General features: G+C 45.2%; 1 protein-coding gene across 4 annotated transcripts in view; it reads left to right on the top strand.

Annotated features, from left to right (window-relative positions):
- EML6 (EMAP like 6) overlaps positions 1–23,657 on the top strand; it is a 295,572-nt gene that overhangs the window by 257,092 nt on the left and 14,823 nt on the right. For all 4 annotated transcript variants that reach the window (XR_013276589.1, XM_077485543.1, XM_077485540.1 and 1 more), the window contains 9 exons: positions 2,493–2,666; positions 2,831–3,039; positions 14,344–14,501; positions 16,664–16,778; positions 16,864–17,052; positions 17,149–17,321; positions 20,102–20,264; positions 22,492–22,595; positions 23,014–23,167. Coding sequence is in view for 3 of the 4 variants with exons in the window: in XM_077485543.1 (XP_077341669.1) it covers positions 2,493–2,666; positions 2,831–3,039; positions 14,344–14,501; positions 16,664–16,778; positions 16,864–17,052; positions 17,149–17,321; positions 20,102–20,264; positions 22,492–22,595; positions 23,014–23,167 (1,439 nt within the window). In the remaining variant the exon portion in view is untranslated. The remainder of the gene's footprint in view (positions 1–2,492; positions 2,667–2,830; positions 3,040–14,343; positions 14,502–16,663; positions 16,779–16,863; positions 17,053–17,148; positions 17,322–20,101; positions 20,265–22,491; positions 22,596–23,013; positions 23,168–23,657) is intronic.

Genomic DNA, 23,657 nt, shown 5'->3' with positions numbered 1-23,657 from the left:
TTTTCACTAGATTGACTTTGGGCAACTGTTGACAAATGACAGATCCTGATGGCCTGCAAAGGGGCTTTAAGTTTCCAAGACGGAAAGCAACAGGCTGTCCATGGCTATTCTAGACTTGAGTCATTCTTCATAAACCACATACGTCCTGTTATCACAAGCTTGTAGTATGTCAGTTTAGACTTGTATAGTAATTATCTGACCTGTATTGTTTCAATCTCTGTTTCTTTGTGTATGTAAATCTGTATGCATAGATTTATATTTTAGCTATAAGACCCCTTTCACACTGGGGCGTTTTTCAGGCGCTTTAGCGTTAAAAAAGGCGCCTGTAAAGCGCTTGAAAGAAGCCTCACCTGCAATCCCAATGTGAAAGCCCGAGTGCTTTCACACTTAGACCCCTTTCACACTGGGCATATTTCAGGCGCTTTAGCGTTAAAAACAGAGCCTGTAAAGCGCTTGAAAGAAGCCTCATCTGCAATCCCAATGTGAAAGCCCGAGTGCTTTCACGCTGAGACCCCTTTCACACTGGGGCGTTTTTCAGGCGCTTTTAGCTTTAAAAAAAGCGCCTGTAAAGCGCCTGAAAGAAGCCGCAACTGCAATCCCAATGTAAAAGCCCGAGTGCTTTCACACTGAGGCGCTGTGCTGGCAGGGTGTCAAAAAAAGTCCTGCAAGCAGCTTCTTTGCAGCGCTTTTGGAGTGGTGAATACACTACTCCTAATGCGCCCCTTCCCATTGAAATCAATGGGAAGCGCCTGCAAAATGCCTGAAAAGCGGCTGCAAAGCGCTTTTGGCAGCAGTGCTTTGTAGGCGCTTTTAACCCTTTATTTGGCCACTAGCAGGGGTTAAAAGCGCCCCAATAGGGCTCGGAAAACGCTGGTAAAGCGCTGTTGGTTTAAGCGGCGCTTTACAAGCTTTTTTCGGGCACTGACATTGTGAAAGGGCTCTTAAAGCACTTGGGCTTTCACATTGGGATTGCAGATGAGGCTTCTTTCAAGCGCTTTACAGGCGCTTTTTCTTTTTTAACGCTAAAGCGCCTGAAAAACACCTGAAAAATGCCCCAGTGTGAAAGGGGTCTAAGGGTCCATGCTCAGATTCTTGTAAATAAAGGCATATTTTGTGTGTGAATGTGTATAAATGTATATTTGTATTATTATTACTCATAATTTTACATGTATTTAGACAAGGTTGTTTTTGGTATCATGCTGTCTAGGATACTATGAATGATGGCACATGTTTTACAGACTCTATCCCATTTCATGTTACATCATGAATGTTTATATACAATATCTGACGCAGCATGTTGGCTGCTTAATTTATAGACCTACCATAGGAATGTCTAGTTCACAAACCATTATCCTGTAGAGCAGCCTTTCTCAACCTTTTTACCCCAGATGAACCCATAAAATATGAGGACTGTGCCAAAGATAATGCAAAAGTAGGCATAGATTGTTTTTATTAAAGCGGACGTAAACCCAGCGATTTAACAGTATCAAAAACAGTTACATTTCCTGGCATGTACCAAGAATGTAACTGTCACATCGGTTGCGTTCTCAACCAAACTGTCAAACCATCAAATGGCTGGTGTCATAACTGATAACATGTGCAGCATTGTGGCAGTTGAAGATTAAACAGAGGCCAAGATGGCAGTTTCCTTGGCTGAAAACAATAGGAGGGTTTACTTCCACTTTAACTTAGACCCCTTTCACATTGGGGAGCTTTGCAGGTACCACAGTGCTAAAAATAGCGCCTGCAAAGGGCCCTGAAAGTGCCGCTCCTGTGTCTCCAATGTGAAAGCCCGAGGCCTTTCACACTGGAGCGGTGTTCTGGCAGTCCTGCTAGAAGCATCTTTGGAGCAGTGAAGGAGCGGTATATACCGCTCCTGCCCATTGAAATCAATGGGCAGCATGGCTGTACCACCAGCAGCGCTTTGCGGGTTGTTTCAACCCTTTCTCTGCCACTAGTGGCGGGTAAATGCGCCCCGCTAACAGCCGAATAGCATCACGAAATTGACAGTAAAGCACTGCTAAAAATGACGCAGTGATCAGCAGGATAGGGATGGGTAACACACCAATAGGGACACAGACAGCAAAAAATTAACAAAAAATTGACAGAGGGTCTAACTGTTCCCCACTCTATCCTAAACCAAGAAACTAGATTTTACCTAGATGTACACCATGTAAAGAAAAGGTAACCATTGTAGGTGACCTGGCTGGTTATATGCCTTCTCAAGTTGGACAGCTTGATATGTATGTAAATCTGGAAAGATGTAAAGGAGTGGAAAGGGTGGAATTCCTATACTATCGCTATATGTAAAAATCCCATAAAGTCCACAGATTACAAATGCTTTCACCATAGTTCCTAAAAAGTCATGCATCTGGCTAAACGCTACATGGTAAAATGCCAGGAACTCTGCCTTATTAACAAATGTTTATGAACTAAAAGCCCACCCGGGTTTGTTTGCTAGCAGTTGACTGCTGTGGCTTTCTTCAATGCAGGGGCTACACCATCCATTCATATCTGGGATGCCATGAACAAGCAGACTCTGTCCATTCTGAGATGTTTCCATGCCAAGGGGGTAGGATTCATTAATTTCAGTGCCACCGGAAAGCTGCTCTTGTCAGTGGGAGTCGATCCTGAACATACCATAACTGTATGGAGATGGCAAGAAGGTAAGTGTCAGTCCTATGCTAGCCACATACATATCCATTGTGAATTAATTCTCCTTAATTAAGTGTTCTCTTATGACAGTGCCACATGGTGTTTCCTTTTTCAATGAAAAATAATTCATAAAAATCTATTTTGTCTAGTTAAAGTTGACATTCATGTTTCCCAGGTGCAAAAGTCGCCAGTAAAGGAGGCCACATGGAGAGAATATTTGTGGCCGAATTTCGTCCAGACTCGGACACACAATTTGTATCTGTCGGAGTAAAACACATCAAGTTCTGGACGCTCGCGGGGAGCACATTACTATATAAGAAGGGGATTGTCGGATCTGTGGACAATGCCAAAATGCAAACCATGCTTTCTGTTGCCTTTGGTGCTGTAAGTACAATACTAATGTAATGCTACCTGTAAGGGCTTCTGTATATAACAGATTCTTTTGAACAGTACAGAGGCCGCCAGTCACCCAAGCAACAGTTCATTCATTCTGGCTCCAAGAGATGGGGGCGTGAACCTTTCCCCACATCCCATTTAAAGTCCCAAGCTTGTCTTTCCCCCATTTTTTGCAATAAACAGTTTGGGGGTTTGTCTTTTTGTGATTTGTTGCATGCAGAACTTGTAACAGTACAGTATCCAGATCTAGGTTAGTCCCAGGTCTCCAGCCCTGCAGCAGCTGAGATCCTGGAGAACATCAACTAAGTCCATAGGTGATTTAGAAGCAAGCGGCCTCCTGAACCTTCCCTGCTGGGGAAAAAACAGTCTCCTTATGCCCCGTACACACGAGAGGACTTATGTCCGACAGACTTCCAAAGGAGTTCCGCCGGAGTTCCGACGGAGTTCCGACGGAGTTCTGACAGACTTTTCGGCCGAACGGACTTGGCCACACACAATCACACTAAACTCCGACGGATTCGAACGTGATGACGTACGACCTGACTCGAATAAGGAAGTTCATAGCCAGTAGCCAATAGCTGCCCTAGCGTCGGTTTTAGTCCGTCGGAGTAGCATACACACGAGCGGAGTTTTCGAAGGGGACCGGGTCCGGCGGAGTTCCTTCGGGAAAATTTTAAGCATGCTTCATTTCTAAAGTCCGTCAGACTTTGGCGAATCAAAAGTCCGTTGCAGCCCACACACGATCGGATAGTCTGACGGACTCGGTCCTTCGGACTTTGGATGTTGAAAAGTCCGCTCGTGTGTACGGGGCATTAGGGCTTCCAGGTATTTACCACCGCCAAGACCACCTTCTGGATACAACACCCCCCCCCCCCCCCCCAAGAACTGACCAGGACATAGTAAATATGCAGGCCAGTTATTTGAATTTCCTGCCCTAAGTTTTGTAAGTTTCTCCCAGAGGCAGGGGAAACTATAAAACACCCAAGCTGTGAAACCCTAAACAGACCAAAGCAAATATCAATTCCTGAGGGACACAATAATATCGGGACTACTGCTCCAATGTTTTCCTTGAATGCTAGGATTGGATAATAGTAGTATAATAGTAATGGTGCGCTGCCTCCAACACAGTGAAAATAACCGTGCAGTCTAATCAAGCAAATGTTTAAAATATAGTAATATATGTCTCAATGGACTATATCACCACCCTTTAGTGTTCAAAGTGAGAAAACATGTAAACCTTGTTTTGTCATGTGAGTGTAGGTTATAGTGCAAAATGCAAAACAAACAATAATTAAACAATGCTAAATCGCTAGTATGGCGAACTCCTTCAAAAAATATTGCCTTTGTGCAAAAAAATACCGGTATGTTTGAAAGTGTCTGTGAATCACCACCGTGCCCTTTAGAGTAAAGGATGGCCGCTTACAATACTAAGGCCGCGTACACACGCGCGGACTGTTTGCCCAACCTTGTTCGTCAAACAGTTTCGGCAAACAGTCCGCTCAAAATTTGCATGAGCGGACTTGCCCACACACGAGCGGACTGTTTGAGCGAACTGTTTGCCAAACAGTTCGCTCAACTTTTGAAATGAACGGACTCGCCCACGTAAGGAGGAGGCAAATCCGCCCATTTAGAGCGCGTGTACAGGTAGGCGGGGCCCGCGAAGGAGACGTCGCGGGCTCCGCCGCCTGGAATGGGCTTAAAGGGGAACCCCAACGCCGAAAAAAATCGGCGTGGGGGTTCCCCCAAAGTCCACACCAGACCCTTGTCCGAGCACGCTACCCGACCGGCCAGGAAAGGGGGGCGAGCGAGCGCGCCCCCCCTCCTGAGCCGTACCAGGCCGCGTGCCCTCAACATGGGGGGGTGCCTTGGGGAAGGGGGGGCCGCGCGGCCCCCCCACCCCAAAGCACCTTGTCCCCATGTTGATGAGGACAAGGGCCTCTTCCCGACAACCCTGGCCGTTGGTTGTCGGGGTCTGCGGGCGGGGGGCTTATCGGAATCCGGGAGCCCCCTTTAAGAAGGGGGCCCCCGGATACCGGCCCCCCACCCTATGTGAATGAGTATGGGGTACAATGTACCCCTACCCATTCACCTGTGAAATAAAGTACAAAAAAAAACACAACACAGGGAAAAAATATTTTATTGCACAGCTCCGGGGGTCTTCCGTCTTCGGGGGTCTTCTCGCCGGACTCCTCCGCTATCTGTGTGTAGCTCTTTTACTAGCGGAGGAGTCCGGCTTTCTTCCTCCCCGCCGCCGGCCTCTTCTCCCGACTTCGGGGGTCTTGTCTCCCTCTTCGGTTCTTCTGCCGGGCCACCGCGCCTTCTTGTAGCTCTTTTGCAGGCGGTGGCCCGGTCTTCTGTCGCCGCTGCCTTCCGTTCTTCTGTCGCCGCCTTCGGTTCTTCTGCCGGGCCACCGCGCCTTCTTGTAGCTCTTTTACAGGCGGTGGCCCGGTCTTCTGTCGCCGCTGTCGTCGCCGCCGCCTTCCGTTCTTGTTCTTCTTCTTGTTCTTCTTCTTCTCCTGGAGATGTTGACTCGACGAGCTCTCCGGCCGGAATGCCAGAGCCGCGCTGTGCGGTCACTTATATAGTGACAATGGGGCGGTGTCACATGGTATATGTCACATGGGTTGGTCACATGGGTTGATGTCACATGGGGACTATGACATCGTAAGGGGGCGGGGTCACCATGTGACCAACCCATGTGACATATACCATGTGACACCGCCCCATTGTCACTATATAAGTGACCGCACAGCGCGGCTCTGGCATTCCGGCCGGAGAGCTCGTCGAGTCAACATCTCCAGGAGAAGAAGAAGAAGAACAAGAAGAAGAACAAGAACGGAAGGCGGCGGCGACGACAGCGGCGACAGAAGACCGGGCCACCGCCTGTAAAAGAGCTACAAGAAGGCGCGGTGGCCCGGCAGAAGAACCGAAGGCGGCGACAGAAGAACGGAAGGCAGCGGCGACAGAAGACCAGGCCACCGCCTGCAAAAGAGCTACAAGAAGGCGCGGTGGCCCGGCAGAAGAACCGAAGAGGGGGACAAGACCCCCGAAGTCGGGAGAAGAGGCCGGCGGCGGGGAGGAAGAAAGCCGGACTCCTCCGCTAGTAAAAGAGCTACACACAGATAGCGGAGGAGTCCGGCGAGAAGACCCCCGAAGACGGAAGACCCCCGGAGCTGTGCAATAAAATATTTTTTCCCTGTGTTGTGTTTTTTTTTGTACTTTATTTCACAGGTGAATGGGTAGGGGTACATTGTACCCCATACTCATTCACATAGGGTGGGGGGCCGGTATCCGGGGGCCCCCTTCTTAAAGGGGGCTCCCGGATTCCGATAAGCCCCCCGCCCGCAGACCCCGACAACCAACGGCCAGGGTTGTCGGGAAGAGGCCCTTGTCCTCATCAACATGGGGACAAGGTGCTTTGGGGTGGGGGGGGGCGCGCGGCCCCCCCTTCCCCAAGGCACCCCCCCATGTTGAGGGCACGCGGCCTGGTACGGCTCAGGAGGGGGGGTGCGCTCGCTCGCCCCCCTTTCCTGGCCGGCCGGGTAGCGTGCTCGGACAAGGGTCTGGTGTGGACTTTGGGGGAACCCCCACGCCGATTTTTTTCGGCGTTGGGGTTCCCCTTTAAGCCCATTCCAGGCGGCGGAGCCCGCGACGTCTCCTTCGCGGGCCCCGCCTACCTGTACACGCGCTCGAAATGGGCGGACTTTCCGAGCGGGAACAGTCCGCTCATTTCGAAAGTACAGCGGACAGGCCCACACACGGGCGGACTGTTCGCTCAAACACAGTTTCAGCGGACAGTTTTTCGGAATTTCCGAAAGACTTTGTCCGTCCAACTGTCCGCTGAAACTGTCCGCTGAAAGCCCACACACGAGCGGACTGTCCGCCCAAACACTGTTCAGCGGACAAGGTTGGGCGAACAGTCCGCCCGTGTGTACGCGGCCTTATAGATCCCAAGGGATCATTCATGCATATTGGATATCTTGGTTAGAAGACCGCAGCTCTTTGCAGACCACTCTGAGGCTCAAGGTGAGTCCAGGTTCCCGACTCCCAGAGTCATTTGTGTTGAAAGCAATGGAGAGGACTCATAGTGCATTACCATTTAAAAAACAAAATTTAATTTAAAAAAAAACTCTTGCACTTACAGAGTATACTCTTGTGTTTAAGCAAACAATGTCACATCAGCACGGCTGCCTGCAGAACGATTAGTGTGTCCTGATGTCTCCCCCCGATGCATTTCCCCTCAGTCTCCAATCAAAGTTGACACCTTGTGTCGGGGCGAGCCAGAGGTTTGACGTCAGGACACACGGACCATTTTGCAGGCGGCCGTGCTGATGTAATATTGTTTGCTCAAACACAAGAGTATACTCTGTAAGTGCAAGATGTTTTTATTCAATTTTGTTTTTTAAATGGTTTTGCACTACGAGTCCCCTCCATTGCTTTCTATACTAAGTACGCCGGGAGTCCGGCACTTGAGCCTAAGAGAGCGGTCTGCAAAGAGCTGCAGTCTTCTAATGGAGATATTCAATATGCACAAATGATCCCTTGGGATCAATGGGTCTGGTAAGCGGCCATCCTTTACTCTAAAGGGCATGGTGGTGATGCACAAGGACTTTCAAACATAATTGTTTTGCACAAAGGCACTATTTTTTGAAAGAGTTGGATGGGAACATGCAATTGGTTATTTTTTCTTCACTTATGAACGTTCTGAGCATGATTTTTCCAGATTTTTGAAGGACTGGATTTTATGCACAGCTATTATATATTAATTTACCATTGTTTAATTGTTTGTTTTGCATTTACACTATATAATCTACGTTCGCATGACAAAAAAGGTTTACATATTTTGTCACTTTGAACACTAAAGGGTAGTGATGTAGTCCATTGAGACATATATTACTAGATTTTGTACATTATATTACACGGTTATTTTCATTGTATACCATTGAAGACAGTGCACCATCACTATTAGACCAGAGCTAATGCTCCCCTGATTACAGAAGGAGTCAGAAACTAGATTTACTTAGTAGCCTACGCTAGAAGGATGATGCACTAAAATATACTTAAATCTGAAATGAAAGCATAACGCCATTTATTTTATATACTGCCACTATGATTACCTGAAATCTACTTTATATATAAAGTGCAACTAAATGCTTCTTTAAATGCTGACAGTCTAAACACATACCAAATCCAGTTACTATTTGAATCACATTCATAAAGTTAAAGTGGTTGCAAACCTAGTTAGTTACACCACTTTTACCTACAGGTAAGCCTAAAATAAGGCTTGTAATTAATTAAATAACCAAAGCGGCAATTGTAAAAAACAGATATAAAAGGATAAAAAAAAATAGATATAGTAATACCAAATAATTAACAGCTGCAGTGAAATAAATTTGCTGTGCAAATTAATGACAAATGAAAAAGAAACAACCGCGCTCTTATGCTATAGGTATATAAAACAACAACATAATGTGTAATGGCGACCTAAAGTCGCTGAAAAATTGCAAAGTCCCAGTAAAGTGCTAGTGTAATTCAAATAACTGAAATTGTTGAACAATAAAGATTCCAAGCCCCAAATAAAGTGCTTGTGCTCAAAAGTAAATGCGGGATTCCGTACTTGATATGTGCTTATCTAAGGTGCCCCCACATAGATGTAAACTCACCCCTCAAAATGGACCAACTATCGCTAGTATGGGCAAACGCACATGAGGGGCAGCCCCTGCAGATCTTCTTTAAACTGGCGTTGCTTGGGATAAATGTTCCTCATGTGGATAGATGTGACAGAAAAAACCTCATTACGCAATATCGTTTAAAAATGTATTAAAAAGTAAAACATATTGGTCAACTCATAGTTTGTTAGGTTGAATAAAGACACCAGTCCATCCAGTTCAACCTGAGTGAGTGTCTACAATGGTCCCTTTCCTTGTACATTGCTACACCCACATCGGTCCCTATACTCAAGGAGCCTGCAATCCAAGGTCCCCATTCATATACTAGGGCCAATTTTGGACAGAAGCCAATTAACCTACCTGCATGTCTTTGGATTGTGGGAGGAAACCCACGCAGGCACAGGGAGAACATGCAAACTCCAGGCAGGTATTGTCATGGTTGGGATTTGAACCAGTGACCTTCTTACTGCTAGGTGAGAGTGCTAACCACTACACCACTGTGCCGCCCTAAGGGTGCCTAAAGCCTGGCACCCAGTGTGAATATCAGGTAAGTTATCCAGGAAATCTGCCCATAGGCAATAGTAGACCGCTGCTGCGGTAGTGGTTAGAATTTCAGAAACTAACATTAGAGTGGAACCACATGCTATAATAAGGCTTACCTGTAGGTACTGGAAATATCTTCTAAACCTGCATGGTTTAGGAGATATTTACCATATACACTTGCGTGACATCATCAGCGCATGCGCACTGAAGAAAGGGCTTGATTGTACAGTTTCTAAAGAGCCCGTGCCGTGACCGGCGGCTCCCGCGCGCATGAGACTTCAGCCAATCACAAAGCCAGAGTCCATGGCCCCCGGAAGGAAGAGAGGTGAAGATGGATGCAGCCACCATCAGGGTTTATTTCCTCTTTAACAAAAACCTTCCTTTACCTTCCTTGACTGAGCCAGATCCTCCTCCAGTGTCTCACACGCTCCCCTTCTCAGACATTGCAGCTCACAGTGGATAGAGGAGTTCAGTAACAGAGACAGCACTGGAATTCAGAAAGCAGTGGGAGAGGCTAGATGTAGCCAGGTACTGATTGACCAAACCCAATCTGTGCAATTATGTCCTTCGGTAAAAGGACAGCAAGTCAGGACTGTGGCAGTGTTTCCACTACACCAAAGCAAAATATAAAAACCAAACAATCAGTGTGGTGCTATAAGACCAAAATATATAATGAGGTGTAATTACTTAACACAATCCGTGCAAAATATGTGAGTGCAATTCAAATAATATATCAAAAAATATATAATCACGTGTATCAATACATATCTCCAAAACATAAATCAAATATATGTGCAGTATGTAAATCATAATCCATCTCAATCATGTATGTATATAAACAATGCAAAGCATTAAATATATGCAGAGAAATTGTAAAAAAATATATAAAAAAATAAATATATTCCACTTTTAAACTTGTACCTACAGATAAGCCCATAATAAGGCTTACCTGGAGGTACAGTGAATATTTCCTAAACTTGCACTGTTTAGGAAATATTTACAAGGGATTCTCACGGTCAGAAGGTATACATACCATGCCCCCTTCAGAGCTCTGTGCCGGAGCCAAGGGCTCCCACGCAAATGTGCAGGATTGACATCATACAGCCAGAGCCTGCGATTCTGAAAGGAAGACCGGGTGAAGATGGCAGCCCTAGGGAGCCATGACAGCGCTGTGCGGGAGGGATCCGCTTTACAGATAAGTTTGTCATAATGTACTAGTATGCGGTGCATATTGGTACCTTATGACTTAACCCTGCAGCGGGGCCCACTTTATTTTTATATTGGTGGCGGTTTACTACCACTTTACCTGGAAGTCCATTAATAACACAGTTGCCAAGTGAACATTGCATTTCTTATGTGATATGACTCATGTGCAAGTGCAGGGATATGCACCCTGTGCCACACTGGTCTGCGCACCTTAACCACTTCGCATCCAGGCCAATTCTGAAACTTCGCTCCGACATGTAAAAATCATATTTTTTTTGCTCTAAAATGACATAAAACCCCCAAACATTATATATGTTTTTTTTTAGCAGACACCCTAGAGAATGCAATGGCGGTCATTGAAACTTTTTATCTTGCACGATATTTGCGCAGTAATTTTTCAAATGCCTTTTTGTTTTCATGCTTTTAAAAAAACCAAAACAGTAAAGTTTGCCCAATTTTTATGCATAATGTGAAAGATGAAGTTACGCCGAGTAAATGGATACCTAACATGTCACGCTTCAAAATTGCACACGCTCGTGGAATGGCGCCAAACTTCAGTACTTAAAAATCCCCATAGGCGACGCTTTCAAATTTTTTACTGGTTACGTGTTTTGAGTTACAGAGGTCTAGGGTTAGAATTATTGCTCTCACTCTACCGATTGCGGCGACACCTCATGTGTGCTTTGAACACCGTTTTCATATGTGGGCGGAACTTCACCTCTTTCGTTCACTTCTGCGCGCGAGCACACGGGGACAGGGGCGCTTTAAAACAAAAAAAAAATGTATTGTTAATTTACATAATCATTTTTATTTTTACATAAAAAAAATTTGATCACTTTATTCCTTTACAAGGAATGTTAACATCCTTTGTAATAGGAATATGACATGAAAGGACCTCTTTACAGTGAGATGTGGGGTCAATAAGACCCCACATCTCACCACTAGGCTGGGAAGCCTGAAATAAAAAAATAAAAAAACGATCACCGCTGCCCAGCCGAGGCGGCACCGGGTTTTTGAACGCAGAGGCCGGGCGTGATGTCATAACACCGCGCCTGGCCTCCGATGATCATAGGGACTCCGGCGACCATCTGGTCCACCGGAAATCTCTATGATCAACATCCGGGGCCGGCGAATCCTCCGTCCAACTCACCAATCGCTGCGGTGAGTCGGTAGAAGCACCGGAGGGTGGCGGGAGGGTGGATGTCCCCTTTTGCCGCCCGTAAGAATGATCAAGCGGTGGAACAGCCGCTATGATCGTTCTTATGGTGTAGAGAATCGCCGGCTGAAAATGCCGATAGCTGAATGATGTCTGTAGCCTCAGGCATCGTTCAGATATAACCCCACAAAGCCGAGGACGTCATATGACGGCATGCGGATACCAAGTGGTTAAAGTTAATGCATTCTATACACACTGATCAGTGCTGGCAGCTGGTTGTATGTTGGTTTTTAAGCATGCCCATTCAACAGAAGTCGGTTATGAGACCGCCTTCTGTGGGATCAGGCATCTGTGGCCCAAGACAATTCCTCTTCTTCCAATTTGGCCCAGGAAGGTCAAAAGGTTGGACACCCCTGGCTTAGACAATCACAGCCAGTGAGGAGGGAGTGGCAGGCAGGGCTGAAAAAATTCTCTGTATGTCTTATAGACTCACAGAGCTGGCTCAGGAGCGAGCACACACGAGTGCCTGGATAGCAAGTGGTTTTATATTGGACAAACTTTTTGGGGGGGGGAGGAGCCAGGAGCACCAGCAGGGCACTAGAGAAGAGGAGGATCAGGGTTGATGTTTATTTAAAAAAATAAAAACTGTGCCTTTACAATCACTTTATTAAAAATGTGTTATTAATGGACTTCTAAATATTGATGTAAAGTATAATATTGCTGTTATTGGGACACATAGAAATAAAACTACGTTTTTGTGTTGTCTATATACAGTGGATATAAAAAGTCTACGCACTACAAAAGTCTAAAGCCCCGTACACACGAGAGAACTTATGTCCGACAGACTTCCGAAGGAGTTCTGCCGGAGTTCCGACAGAGTTCTGACGGACTTTTCGACTGAGCGGACTTGGCCACACACAATCACACTAAACTCCGACGGATTCGAACGTGATGACGTACGACTGGACTCGAATAAGGAAGTTCATAGCCAGTAGCCAATAGCTGCCCTAGCGTCGGTTTTAGTCCGTCGGAATAGCATACACACGAGCGAATTTTTCGGTAGGAACTGGGTCCGGCGGAGTTCCGTCGGAAAAATTTGAAGCATGTTCCATATTCTAAAGTCCGTCAGACTTTGGTGAATCAAAAGTCCGTTGCAGCCCACACACGATCGAATAGTCTGACGGAATCAGTCCGTCGGACTTTGGATGTTGAAAAGTCCGCTCGTGTGTACGGGGCATAACAAAATGTCAGGTTTCTGTGATGTAAAAAAACGAGACAAAGATAAATAATTTCAGAACTTTTTCCACGTTTAATTGTGACCTATAAACTGTAAAACTCAATTGAACAACAAACTGAAATCTTTTAGGTGAAGGGAAGTAAAATTAAAATAATAAAATAATATGGTTGTGTAAGTGGACAAACCCTTAAACTAATACTGTGTTGAAGCACCTTTTGATTTTATTACAGCTCTCAGTCTTTTTGGGTATCAGTCTATCAGCATGGCACAACTTGACTTGGCAATATTTGCCCAATCTTCTTTACAAAAACACTCCAAATGTGTCAGATTGAGAGGGCATCTGCTGTGCACAGCCCTCTTCAGATCACCCCACAGATTTTCAATCGGATTCAGGTCTAAGCTCTGGTTGGGCCATTCCAAAACTTTAATCTTGTTCTGGTGAAGTCATTGCTTTGTTGATTTGGATGTATACTTTGGGCCATTGTTGTGCTGAAAGATGAAGTTCATCTTCATGTTCAGCTTTCTAGCAGAAGCCTGAAGGTTTTGTGCCAATATTGACTGGTATTTGGAACTGTTCAGAATTCCTTCTACCTTGACTAATGGCGTGTACACACGGTCGGACTTTCCTGCAGAAAAAGTCAGACGGAATCATTTCATTGGATATTCCGATCGTGTGTGTGGGCTTCAGCTGACTTTTTTTTTTTTTTCAAAAACCTAGAAATAGAACATATTTTAAATCTTTCTGACGGAATCAATTTCTATCGGGAAAACCTTTTGTCTGTATGCTGTTCCAAGGGACCAAAAACGACGCAAGGGCAGCTATTGGCTACTGGCTATTGAACTTCATTTTCTAGTCCCGTCGTACGTGTTGTACGTCACCGCTTTCTTAACAATCGGACTTTGGTGTGATCGTGTGTAGGCAAATCCGTTTCAGCGGAACTCCGTCAGAAAAACCGTCAGAGTTTATTCTGACGGAAACATTTTTACTGAAAGGCTAAAGGTATTTGTGGGACTTTGCATGGGGGCTAAGAGAAAATTGTATATGCAGATGTAGTTAAAATTAAAGGCTGCCATAGCTCTAATGTAAGATCAGATGGCCACATCATTGGCTAGTGGATCCACCTGCTCAGTGGGGGATCTCTCTGCTGATCCCTGCTGAGCAGGGGGATGACAGGTCTGTGTTCGCTCCGCTGATTCAGAGTGGACACAGACACAGTCTGCTTTCCTCTATAGGGGGTCGGATGTAAACGGACCATCTTTAAGTTTCCATCTGACTGTCATCCGATACAATCTACAAAGTTGTGAACTGATCACCTAAACTAGCTGAACAGTGAATTAGAAATAGCAAGAGCACATAATTGGATGCCATGTAAGATCATTTGTGATTTCAGTGTGTGAAAATGATGTGGCCGTGAAGCACTGTACTTATCTGGGCCTGGAGGCATACTAACCAGAAAATATATGAACTTGTGTTTCTGCAGAATAGCCTAACTTTCACCGGTGCCATCAATGGAGATGTATACGTCTGGAAAGACCACTTTCTTATACGACTAGTGGCCAAAGCCCACAGTGGACCAGTCTTCACAATGTACACAACTCTACGCGATGGACTGATTGTAACTGGTGGGAAAGAGAGGCCGTAAGTATATCTACGGCAGCCTTGGTGGTATAAATAATGAATGTTTTTTTTAGGATTGAAATTGGAACTGTGAGGGGCATAAAGAGAACAACAGTACCGAACCATGAAAGTCAGATGTGGCCTAGTGCTATTGTCTCTGAAAATGGGAAGACCACTCATTGATCACACCAATCACAATGACATCATGGCTCATGCCCTCTACGCTTCTAGAAGGCATCACCAACAATAGTGTTGTGATTGGTATAATGCAATCATGTTGATCTGCCCAGAATACCAGAATAATATTGTTATTCTGTCAGAACTATTTGGGACCAAAGTAATGATCTAGGCAGGGCTGGCAAAAGGGACCAATGTAAGTCTGTGTCATACCTGTGGGATCAAGTGGAAGCTAGAAACCACTCTGGTAGGCACAGTTACTACAGTGATCTTCCTCAAGCTTCTGGGTCCCATGCCAAGAGGCTGGCCTGCTGCACTGTGAATACAGGAGGTTGGTCTCTTTGCACAGGCACCATTCAGAGAACAATTAGCATTTTCTCAATACATTTAAAGCATTCCCTGATTGGATGGGGTGGTGGCATCACAATAACCATTTAGTTCACTCAGAGAATACTTTGCATTAATTGAGAAAATACAAAGTGTTCTCTGAATGGTGCTCGTGCCGAGCGGATGACCTCCTGTATTCACAATACAGCAAGGCAACTCAGCGCACTTTCAGTGTCACTTACAACTCCATCTCCTCCACTCCTCTTCCTCTTTCTGTTGGGGTACCCCAAGGTTCTGTCCTTGGGCCCCTCCTATTCTCATTCTATACCTCTTCCCGGGCCAGTTGATGACCTCCCATGGTTTCCAATACCACCTCTATGCCAACGACACCCGGATATATCTCTCCACTCCTCACCTCACCCCCTCGATCTCCTGATGGATCTCAAACTTACTGAATGACATATTGGTATGGATGTCACATCACTCTCTCAAACTCAATCTTTCTAAAACTGAGCTTGTTTTATTTCCTCCTTCACGATCCCCCCCTCCAACCGGTGACTTCACCATTAATATAAACAAAACAATCATTGGTCCCTCCACACATGCCAGGGTCCTGGGTGTAATACTTGACTCTGACCTCTCCTTTAGCCCCCATATCCAATCACTGGCTAAATCCTGCCGCCGTCACCTCCACAACATCTCCAGAATTCGACCCTTCCTAACTAATGACACTACAAAGCAACTCGTTCACTCCCTGATTATTTCCCGCCTTGACTACTGCAACTCCCTCCTTAATGTCCTACCCTTAAGCAGGCTCCTCCCCCCTTCAGTCTATTATGAATGCTGCTGCTAGACTAATACACCTCACTAATCGATCTGTGACTGCTGCCCCTCTCTGCCAATCCCTTCACTGGCTTCCCCTACTCCACCATGTAAAATTCAAAATGCTAACCACATCATACATCGCCCCCAGCTACATCACAAACCTCATCTGCAGAAATTGTCCCCTCCGCTCCTCCCAGGACCTTCTGCTTTCTATCTCCCTTGTTACCTCCTCCCATGTTTGCCTTCAGGACTTCTCTAGAGCCTCTCCCATCCTCTGGAACTCCCTGCCCCAGTGTGTCAGATCAGCCCCTTCCCTGTCCACCTTTAGGAGATCCCTGAAAACTAATTTATTCAGGGAAGCCTATCCCACACTCACCTAACAACTGTCCCCGAGCCACCCCCATCAAATAATTTTCTGCAGCTATTACCTTTTGTACCACCATCCCCTCCCTTTAGAATATACGCGTAATGAGCAGGGCCCTCCTGTACCTTTTATATTGAACTGTACTGTAATTGTGTTGTCCCCCCCCCCCCCCTGTACATTGTGAAGCGCTGCGTAAACTGTATAAATCGTGTATAATAATAATTTGAAAAAGGCAACAGCTCAGCACAGGACCCGGAAGCTAGTAGTGGCGTCTACTCTAGTGATTTCCAGCTTCCACAGAAAGCTGGAAATCATTATGGCACATACATATCGTTGGTCCAAGCTGGACCAATGGAAATATGTAAAAATTGCCATACCTGCAATTCAGCTTTAAATTTACAAATTCACAGATGTACATGCATTATAATGTTACCTCCCATCTCATTGTAAGTATCTTATATATTTCTACCTTCTTCTCTTTTACATTTAGTACAAAGGAAGGCGGTGCTGTCAAGCTTTGGGATCAGGAGATGAAACGCTGTCGGGCATTTCAGCTGGAGACAGGACAGTCACTGGACTGTGTGCGATCAGTATGCAGAGGGAAGGTATCGCATCGCTTCATCCCTCGCTCAGACATAATATTCCCCAACATGTTGTGTCTGTGCTAACACCCATTACATATGTTTACAGGGGAAAGTGTTGGTGGGAACCAAAGATGGAGAAATCATTGAAGTGGGAGAAAAGAATGCTGCTTCTAACATCCTCATTAATGGCCATGTGGAGGGAGAGATTTGGGGTTTGGCAACACATCCCTCCAAAGATATCTTCCTCACTGCCAGCAATGATGGGACAGCAAGGATATGGGACCTGTCCGATAAAGTGAGTACTGTATAACATGCATTTAAGAGTCTACCAAAAGACTTCCCTCCTACATGTGGCATGACGATTTTTGTGTCTTAATTTTGTCACCTACAGAAGTTGTTGAACAAAGTAAGTTTGGGCTACGCTGCCTGCTGTGCTGCTTACAGTCCCAATGGAGAAATGGTCACCATCGGCATGAGGAATGGAGAGTTTGTTATCCTACTTGTAAATTCTCTGAAGATGTGGGGCAAGAAGAGAGACCGCAAGGGTGCCATACAAGATATCAGGTGTGGAATGATGTGTTTTATCAGGGCTCCTCTCAAAGATTGGTCATGTTTTTTCTGGTACTTCTTTGCTAAAAAAAACTGCTGTTGAGAATTATGTGCAATCACCTTGAGCTGCTTATACATACCTGTGGTAGCCTCCAAGACTCTGTCACTGTGGCCACATTTTTTAACCATTGTATTGGACAAGGCAGTGGCACTACCTGGTAGTGCAGAAGCGTGCCTGCCTCTTTCTGCATATTCTTATTGGCCAGTTAGGCAGCCCATCTTAGTGGGTCAGTAGGTATGTGTCGAGGTTGGGAATGAGCAGTAGGTTTTGACGCTGGAGTATTAAAGCTTTTCCAATCAGGATGGCCCAGGGTTTGGCTAAAATGAAAAGATTTTGGATGCTTCTGCTGGTATGTTTTAGCACTTCTGGAGAGAACCAAGAGAGGCATTCATATTACATCCCCTGGAGGCACGTCTGAGATTAAGACGTTGATTTACTAAAGGCAAATACACTGTGCACTTTGCAAAATGCAATTGTAGTCTGCAAGTGCAATTGCTCCAAAGCTTAGTAAATGAGGGAGAGCTCTGCTGACTTCCATCACCCAATCATATGCAAGCAAAAATACTGTTTTTTATTTTTTATTTATATTTCTTTGCATGGGATTGGCTGTTCATTTGCAAAGTTAAGCTTTACCTAATTTACCAGGATCTAGAGCAGGGGTCTTCAAACTTTCTAAACAAAGGGCCAGTTTACTGTACTTCAGACTTTAAGGGGGCCAGGTAGGCCAGTGGAAGTAAAAAATGCCCCAGCGTCAGTGGGAGTAAAATAATTACATAGTGCCTGTAGTCTGAAGAAGGAGCAATAGTGCTCCATCATTGGTATAAGTTGGAGGAATAGTGCCCCATCATTGGTATAATTTGGAGGAATAGTGCCACATCATTAGTATAAGTTGGAGGAATAGTGCCCCATTGCTGGTGCCAGTGGGAGGAATAGTGCCCCATCATTGGTTTAAGTGGGAGGAATAGTGCCCCATTGCTGGTGTCGGTGAGAGGAATAGTGCCCCATCATTGGTATAAGTGGGAGGAATAGTGCCCCATCATTGGTATAAGTGGGAGAAATAGTGCCCCATCATTGGTATAAGTTGGAGGAATAGTGTCCCACTCCTGGTGTCAAGGGGAGTAATAGTGTCCCATTATTAGTGTCAGTGTAATGGAAAATGCCCCACTGTTGGTGTCAGTGAGAGGAATGGTTTCCCACTCCTGGTGTCAGTGGAAGGAATGGTGTCCCTTTGTTGGTGTCAATAGAAGGAATAGTGCCCTGAGGGCCTGGATAATGGCAAGCAAATGGCCACATTTGGTTCATGGGTCGCAGTTTGGAGACCACTGCCCTAGAGCATTTGCACTTGCAGCGTGCATTTGCACTTTGCAAAGTGCACACTGTATTTGCCTTTAGTAAATCAACCCCTCGTCTCAGTACTTGGCTTTGACTTGCAAAGTGAGCATCCTCATTGAATCAATTACTCTGATGGAGGCAGCACCAAACTTTAATCAGGAAATAACTCTCCTATTACAGGGCAGCTACTACAGCTTGAAATCTGGAATAGTCCCTTTCCCCCTTGGTATGAGAACAATACTACAATGTTTATTATTATAATACAGAATTTTATAGAGCCAACAGTTTGTGCAGTGCTTTATAACATGAGGGCAGACAGTACAGTTACAATACAATTCAATACAGAAGGAATCAGAGGGCCCTGCTCATTAGAGCTTACAATCTAGAAACAATAAGCCCCTGTACACACGGTCGGAGTTTCTGCCAACCAAATCCGTCGGATTTTGTCCGTCGGATTTAGTCCGACGGATTGTGTCCGAAACTGTTGCATACACACGGTCGGACTAAAGCCCCATACACACGGTCGGACTTGTACAAACTTTTCCGTGGACTTTTGTACAAAGTGTGTTGTCCACAAGTTTGTATTGCATACACACGGTCGGACTTTTTGACAACAAACACGAACGTGGTGACGTCACAACGTACTGACGCCGCTTCAAAAGAGGACGTTCAATGACTCCAGCGCCACCTTTGGTCAACTTCTGTATTGTAGTCTGATCGTTTGCAATGGTTCTGAGCATGCGTGTTTGTACCTTGTACAAAAGTCCGATGCTTTTGCATACACACGGTAGGACTTTGCTCCATCGGACTTCTGTTGTCAAAAAGTTTGTCCGTTCGCAGAGCCAACAAAAGTCCGATGAAAACAGAAAAAGTTTGTCCGATGGAGCGTACACACAGTCGGATGTTGCTCCAAAACAGCTAATTTGCATGTTTGTTGTCAAAAAGTCCGACCGTGTGTACGGGCCTTAAGTTGTCGAAAAATCCGATCTTTCAGAACGTGATGACGTAATTTCGTTACGATGGGACTACATTCAGGCTAGTAGCCAATAGCTTTGATGTAGGAATTTGATCTGAGCATGCGTGGCACTTGGTCCGATCAAAATTCGCTACACATGATCGGAGTACGTCCGATCAAACCAGTTGGTCGGGAAATATTTCCAACATGTTGGAAAATTGGGTCCGACGGATATTCGGACGGAATCAGTCCGATGCATACCACACACAGTCGGATTATCCGACGACACGGTCCGATAGGACACATTCCGACGGATTCTCCGACCGTGTGTACAAGGGCTAAGATTTTAAGAAGAGTACACTGAAAATGTACAATAATGTCTGTTGTTTTGTCTGAAAGCAAAAGGATCACAATACCGTTATTCTGACTTTTTTCTTCACTTTCCAGATTCAGTCCGGATAACAAATATCTGGCAGTTGGCTCTGCAGAAAACACAGTTGATTTCTATGATATCACACTAGGCACATCATTAAATAGAATTGGTTACTGCAAAGACATTGCCAGCTTTGTCATACAGATGGACTTTTCTGCTGACAGCAAATATATTCAGGTATGAACTATATAAAAGACGGTTTGTCATGTTTGGTCATGTGGTAGGGAGCGCCTGGTACAGTTATAGTGATTTAATTCAAGCCATTTATGCTGTAAAATCTGTATTCATCTAAATGTTGCTTAAATGTTACATGCAAAGAGTGTACAGAGCATGTTTTATGCAGGATCTTGCTGCCAGTAATGCCACGTACACACGACCAGACTTTTCAACGGACTAGGTCCGACGGTGTTTGCGACTGACTTTTGGCGCAGGTCTGACAGACTTTCTGAACGAACGGACTTGCCCACACACAACCGGACTAAGTCTGTTTGAAAGTCCATTCATTTTGAACATGATTACATAAGATGGGACTAAACAAGGAAGTTCAATAGCCAGTAGCTAATAGCTGCCCTTGCGTCGTATTTGGTCCCTCGGACCAGCACACAGACAAACGTTTTTTCCTGATTTTTAGTCCGTCGGATAGATTTGAAACATGTTTTATTTCTAGGTCCGTCTGACTTTTGGGGAAAAAAAGTCCGCTGGAGCCCACACACGATCGAATTGTCCGACAGATTCCGGTCCGTGGGACCAAGTCTGCCGGAAAGTCCGATCGTGTATACGCGGCATTATTGTCTGCAAGATCCTGCATACTAGTTGCTATGTTCTCATATGGCCATGTGCATGTACCTTTTATAGTCTTGATTAGTTAAGAATGTAGTATACAGCCAACACGTTTCAAGGAATGTAGCCTGCCTCTTCTTCAGGGCTTAATCCAGTTTCAATCCCGTCTCTGTCCACTAAAAAGCTCGGCAAGGTAAGATAAGATGTAGCTGAAATATGAGCCATGGGTGGCATTGTCGGGATCACCGGGCTCAACAAACCTTAAGACCCCTTTCACACCATGCCACCCATAGCGTCAGTGGTAAAACGGCGCTATTTTTAGCGGTGCTTTACCGCCGGATTTGCGGCGCATTTCGGCCGTTAGCGGGGCGCTTTTACCCGCCGCTGGCGGCCGAGAAATGGTTAAAACTGCAGGCAATGTGCCGCAATAGTGGCGTTTTGCCTGCGGTAATGCAGCGCTATCCCATTGATTTCAATGGGGAGCAGCGGTGGAGGAGCGGTAAACACTCCTTCACCTCTCCAAAGAAGCTGCTGGCAGGACTTTTCCTGACGTCCTGCCAGAGCACCGCAGCAGTGTGAAAGCCCTCGGGGCTTTCACACTACAGACAATGGTGCAGCAGTTTTAGGGCGGATTGCAGGCGCTATTTCTAACGCTATAGCGCCTGCAAAACGCCCTGGTGTAAAAGGGGTCTAACTGAAAAAGGATGAAAATTGGTGGCTGAACAGTGACGGCTTGCTGTCACTTGAGCTGTAGAAGGATCCAGAGGTATTTCAGCTGCTTAAAGTGGAACTTTATTCAGAAAATATTTATTTCTGAAATTACTCAGAACATTCAGTCTTGCTAGATCACATCCGGCTGGCCCCTTTTGCAGGTATAGCTAAAACATTACAAATAAGTGTTTATACTGTTTAAAATTCAGAAATACATTTTCTCCCCCTGCTCTGCACATGCTCAGTTTGCTCTCCATTTTCATGCACTGCTGCTTAATCGCTTGCCTACTGGGCACTTTTTCCCCCTTCCTGCCCAGGCCAATTTTCAGCTTTTGGCGCTGTCACACCTTGAATGACAGTGCAGCGGTGTACCCAAACAAAATATTTATAATTTTTTACAAAAAAAAAAGATCTTTCTTTTGGTGGTATTCAATCATCACTGGGTTTTTTCTTTTTTGCTAAATAAACAAAAAAAGACAGGAAAAAAAAAAAACACAAAAATGTTTTCTTATAGTGTGCTATAAAATTTTGCAGTTATTCTTTCTCCTTCACTAATGTGTGCTGATGGGGCTGCAGTGATGAGGTGGCACTGGTGGGCACTGATGAGGCTGCACTGATAGGCGGCACTGATGGGCACTGGTAGGCAGCACAGATAGATGACACTGAGGAGGAGGCACTTATTTGCAGCATTGGTGGGCACTGATTGGTGGCACTGTTGGGACTGCACTGATAATCAGTGCCCTGATTATCAGTGTAGATGTCTCTTTTAGAGAAGCCGGTTATCTGCTCTCTTCTCTCCTCATGCTGTCAGCTTGAGGAAAGGAGTATCTATTGTGTCATTGCTAGTATTTGGAAGAAAAATACTTTTCTGCTCTGCTGCTCCTATCTGGAATAGACATGTTTTTATTTTCAGGTAGCAACTGGTGCTTACAAACGTCAAGTCCATGAAGTGCCATCAGGAAAGCAGATAACAGAGACAGCACATATAGAAAGAATTACGTGGGCCACGTGGACAAGGTAATATAAGACACAAACCTCATTTATTATGAATATGTACGTATGATTGTGGTAATTGGTGCTCTCCCAAATTTCTCCTGAAGTGTGTGAAGGCTGAGGGAGTAATATATTGGGAGCATTTTGGGGGATAGACTGATGTGAATGGCCTATAGTTCAGTCATCAGTTTACAGTGGACTGACCGTTAATTTCAATTTCTTTCCCCCTTTTTCTGGAAATGATCTCTGACTTTTTTGGAAATGATCTCTGACTTTTTTGGAAATGATCTCTGACTTTTCTGGAGATGATCTCTGACTTTTCTGGAAATGAACTCTGGTTTCACTGTTATTTTTGAACTAATGATGTACAGTATGATGGATTATTGTCTGTCTATAACACTAGAAGTGTGCATTGTTCTCATAGATGTCTTGTTATTTGCAGTATCCTGGGGGATGAAGTGATTGGAATCTGGCCACGAAACGCAGATAAAGCCGATGTAAACTGTGCCAGCGTGTCCCACGCTGGTCTCAACATCGCCACAGGAGATGACTTCGGCCTTGTTAAACTTTTTGACTTTCCTTGCACTGAAAAGTTTGTAAGTAACGTAGGATTGTATAATTTCTGCATTCTGGATGCCCTCCATTGATCTGTCTGGAGTAATACTAGGTGGACTGGGCTGTGTATGGCTCTGGTTTGCTGCTGTTGTGCTGGAAAAGAGGAGAGCTGGCCCAGAGACTGGTGACCTCTGTACAGTTATGGACCCTATGCAGGTCTGTGCTGAGACTTATTCAATATTCATCCGTGACCAGCTGTCAGGCAGACAGAGGTCTGTTATTGCACAGCAGTTAATGACCTCTCTCCCCTCCTCCATCTGTTCTATTGATCTAATAAAAGACAAATAAAATGCTGGAGACTTGCCATCAAAGAGTCAAGTCATCTTAACTTTACAAAGTATTCCAAATATTGCCAAATGCACTCCATGAATCCTCTCTTGATTTTAGATTTGTTGTAATTAAAGAACTCCAGTATGAGCTAATTCTAACACGGTCTTATCAGTATTTTCCAAATTAATTTATTTAACTCTT

Source organism: Lithobates pipiens, unplaced genomic scaffold (genome assembly GCF_037356315.1).
Source record: "Lithobates pipiens isolate NorthernLeopardFrog02 unplaced genomic scaffold, aLitPip1_a1.2 Scaffold_18, whole genome shotgun sequence".
Taxonomy (NCBI): domain Eukaryota; kingdom Metazoa; phylum Chordata; class Amphibia; order Anura; family Ranidae; genus Lithobates; species Lithobates pipiens.
This window is presented reverse-complemented; position numbering and strand designations above follow the sequence as displayed.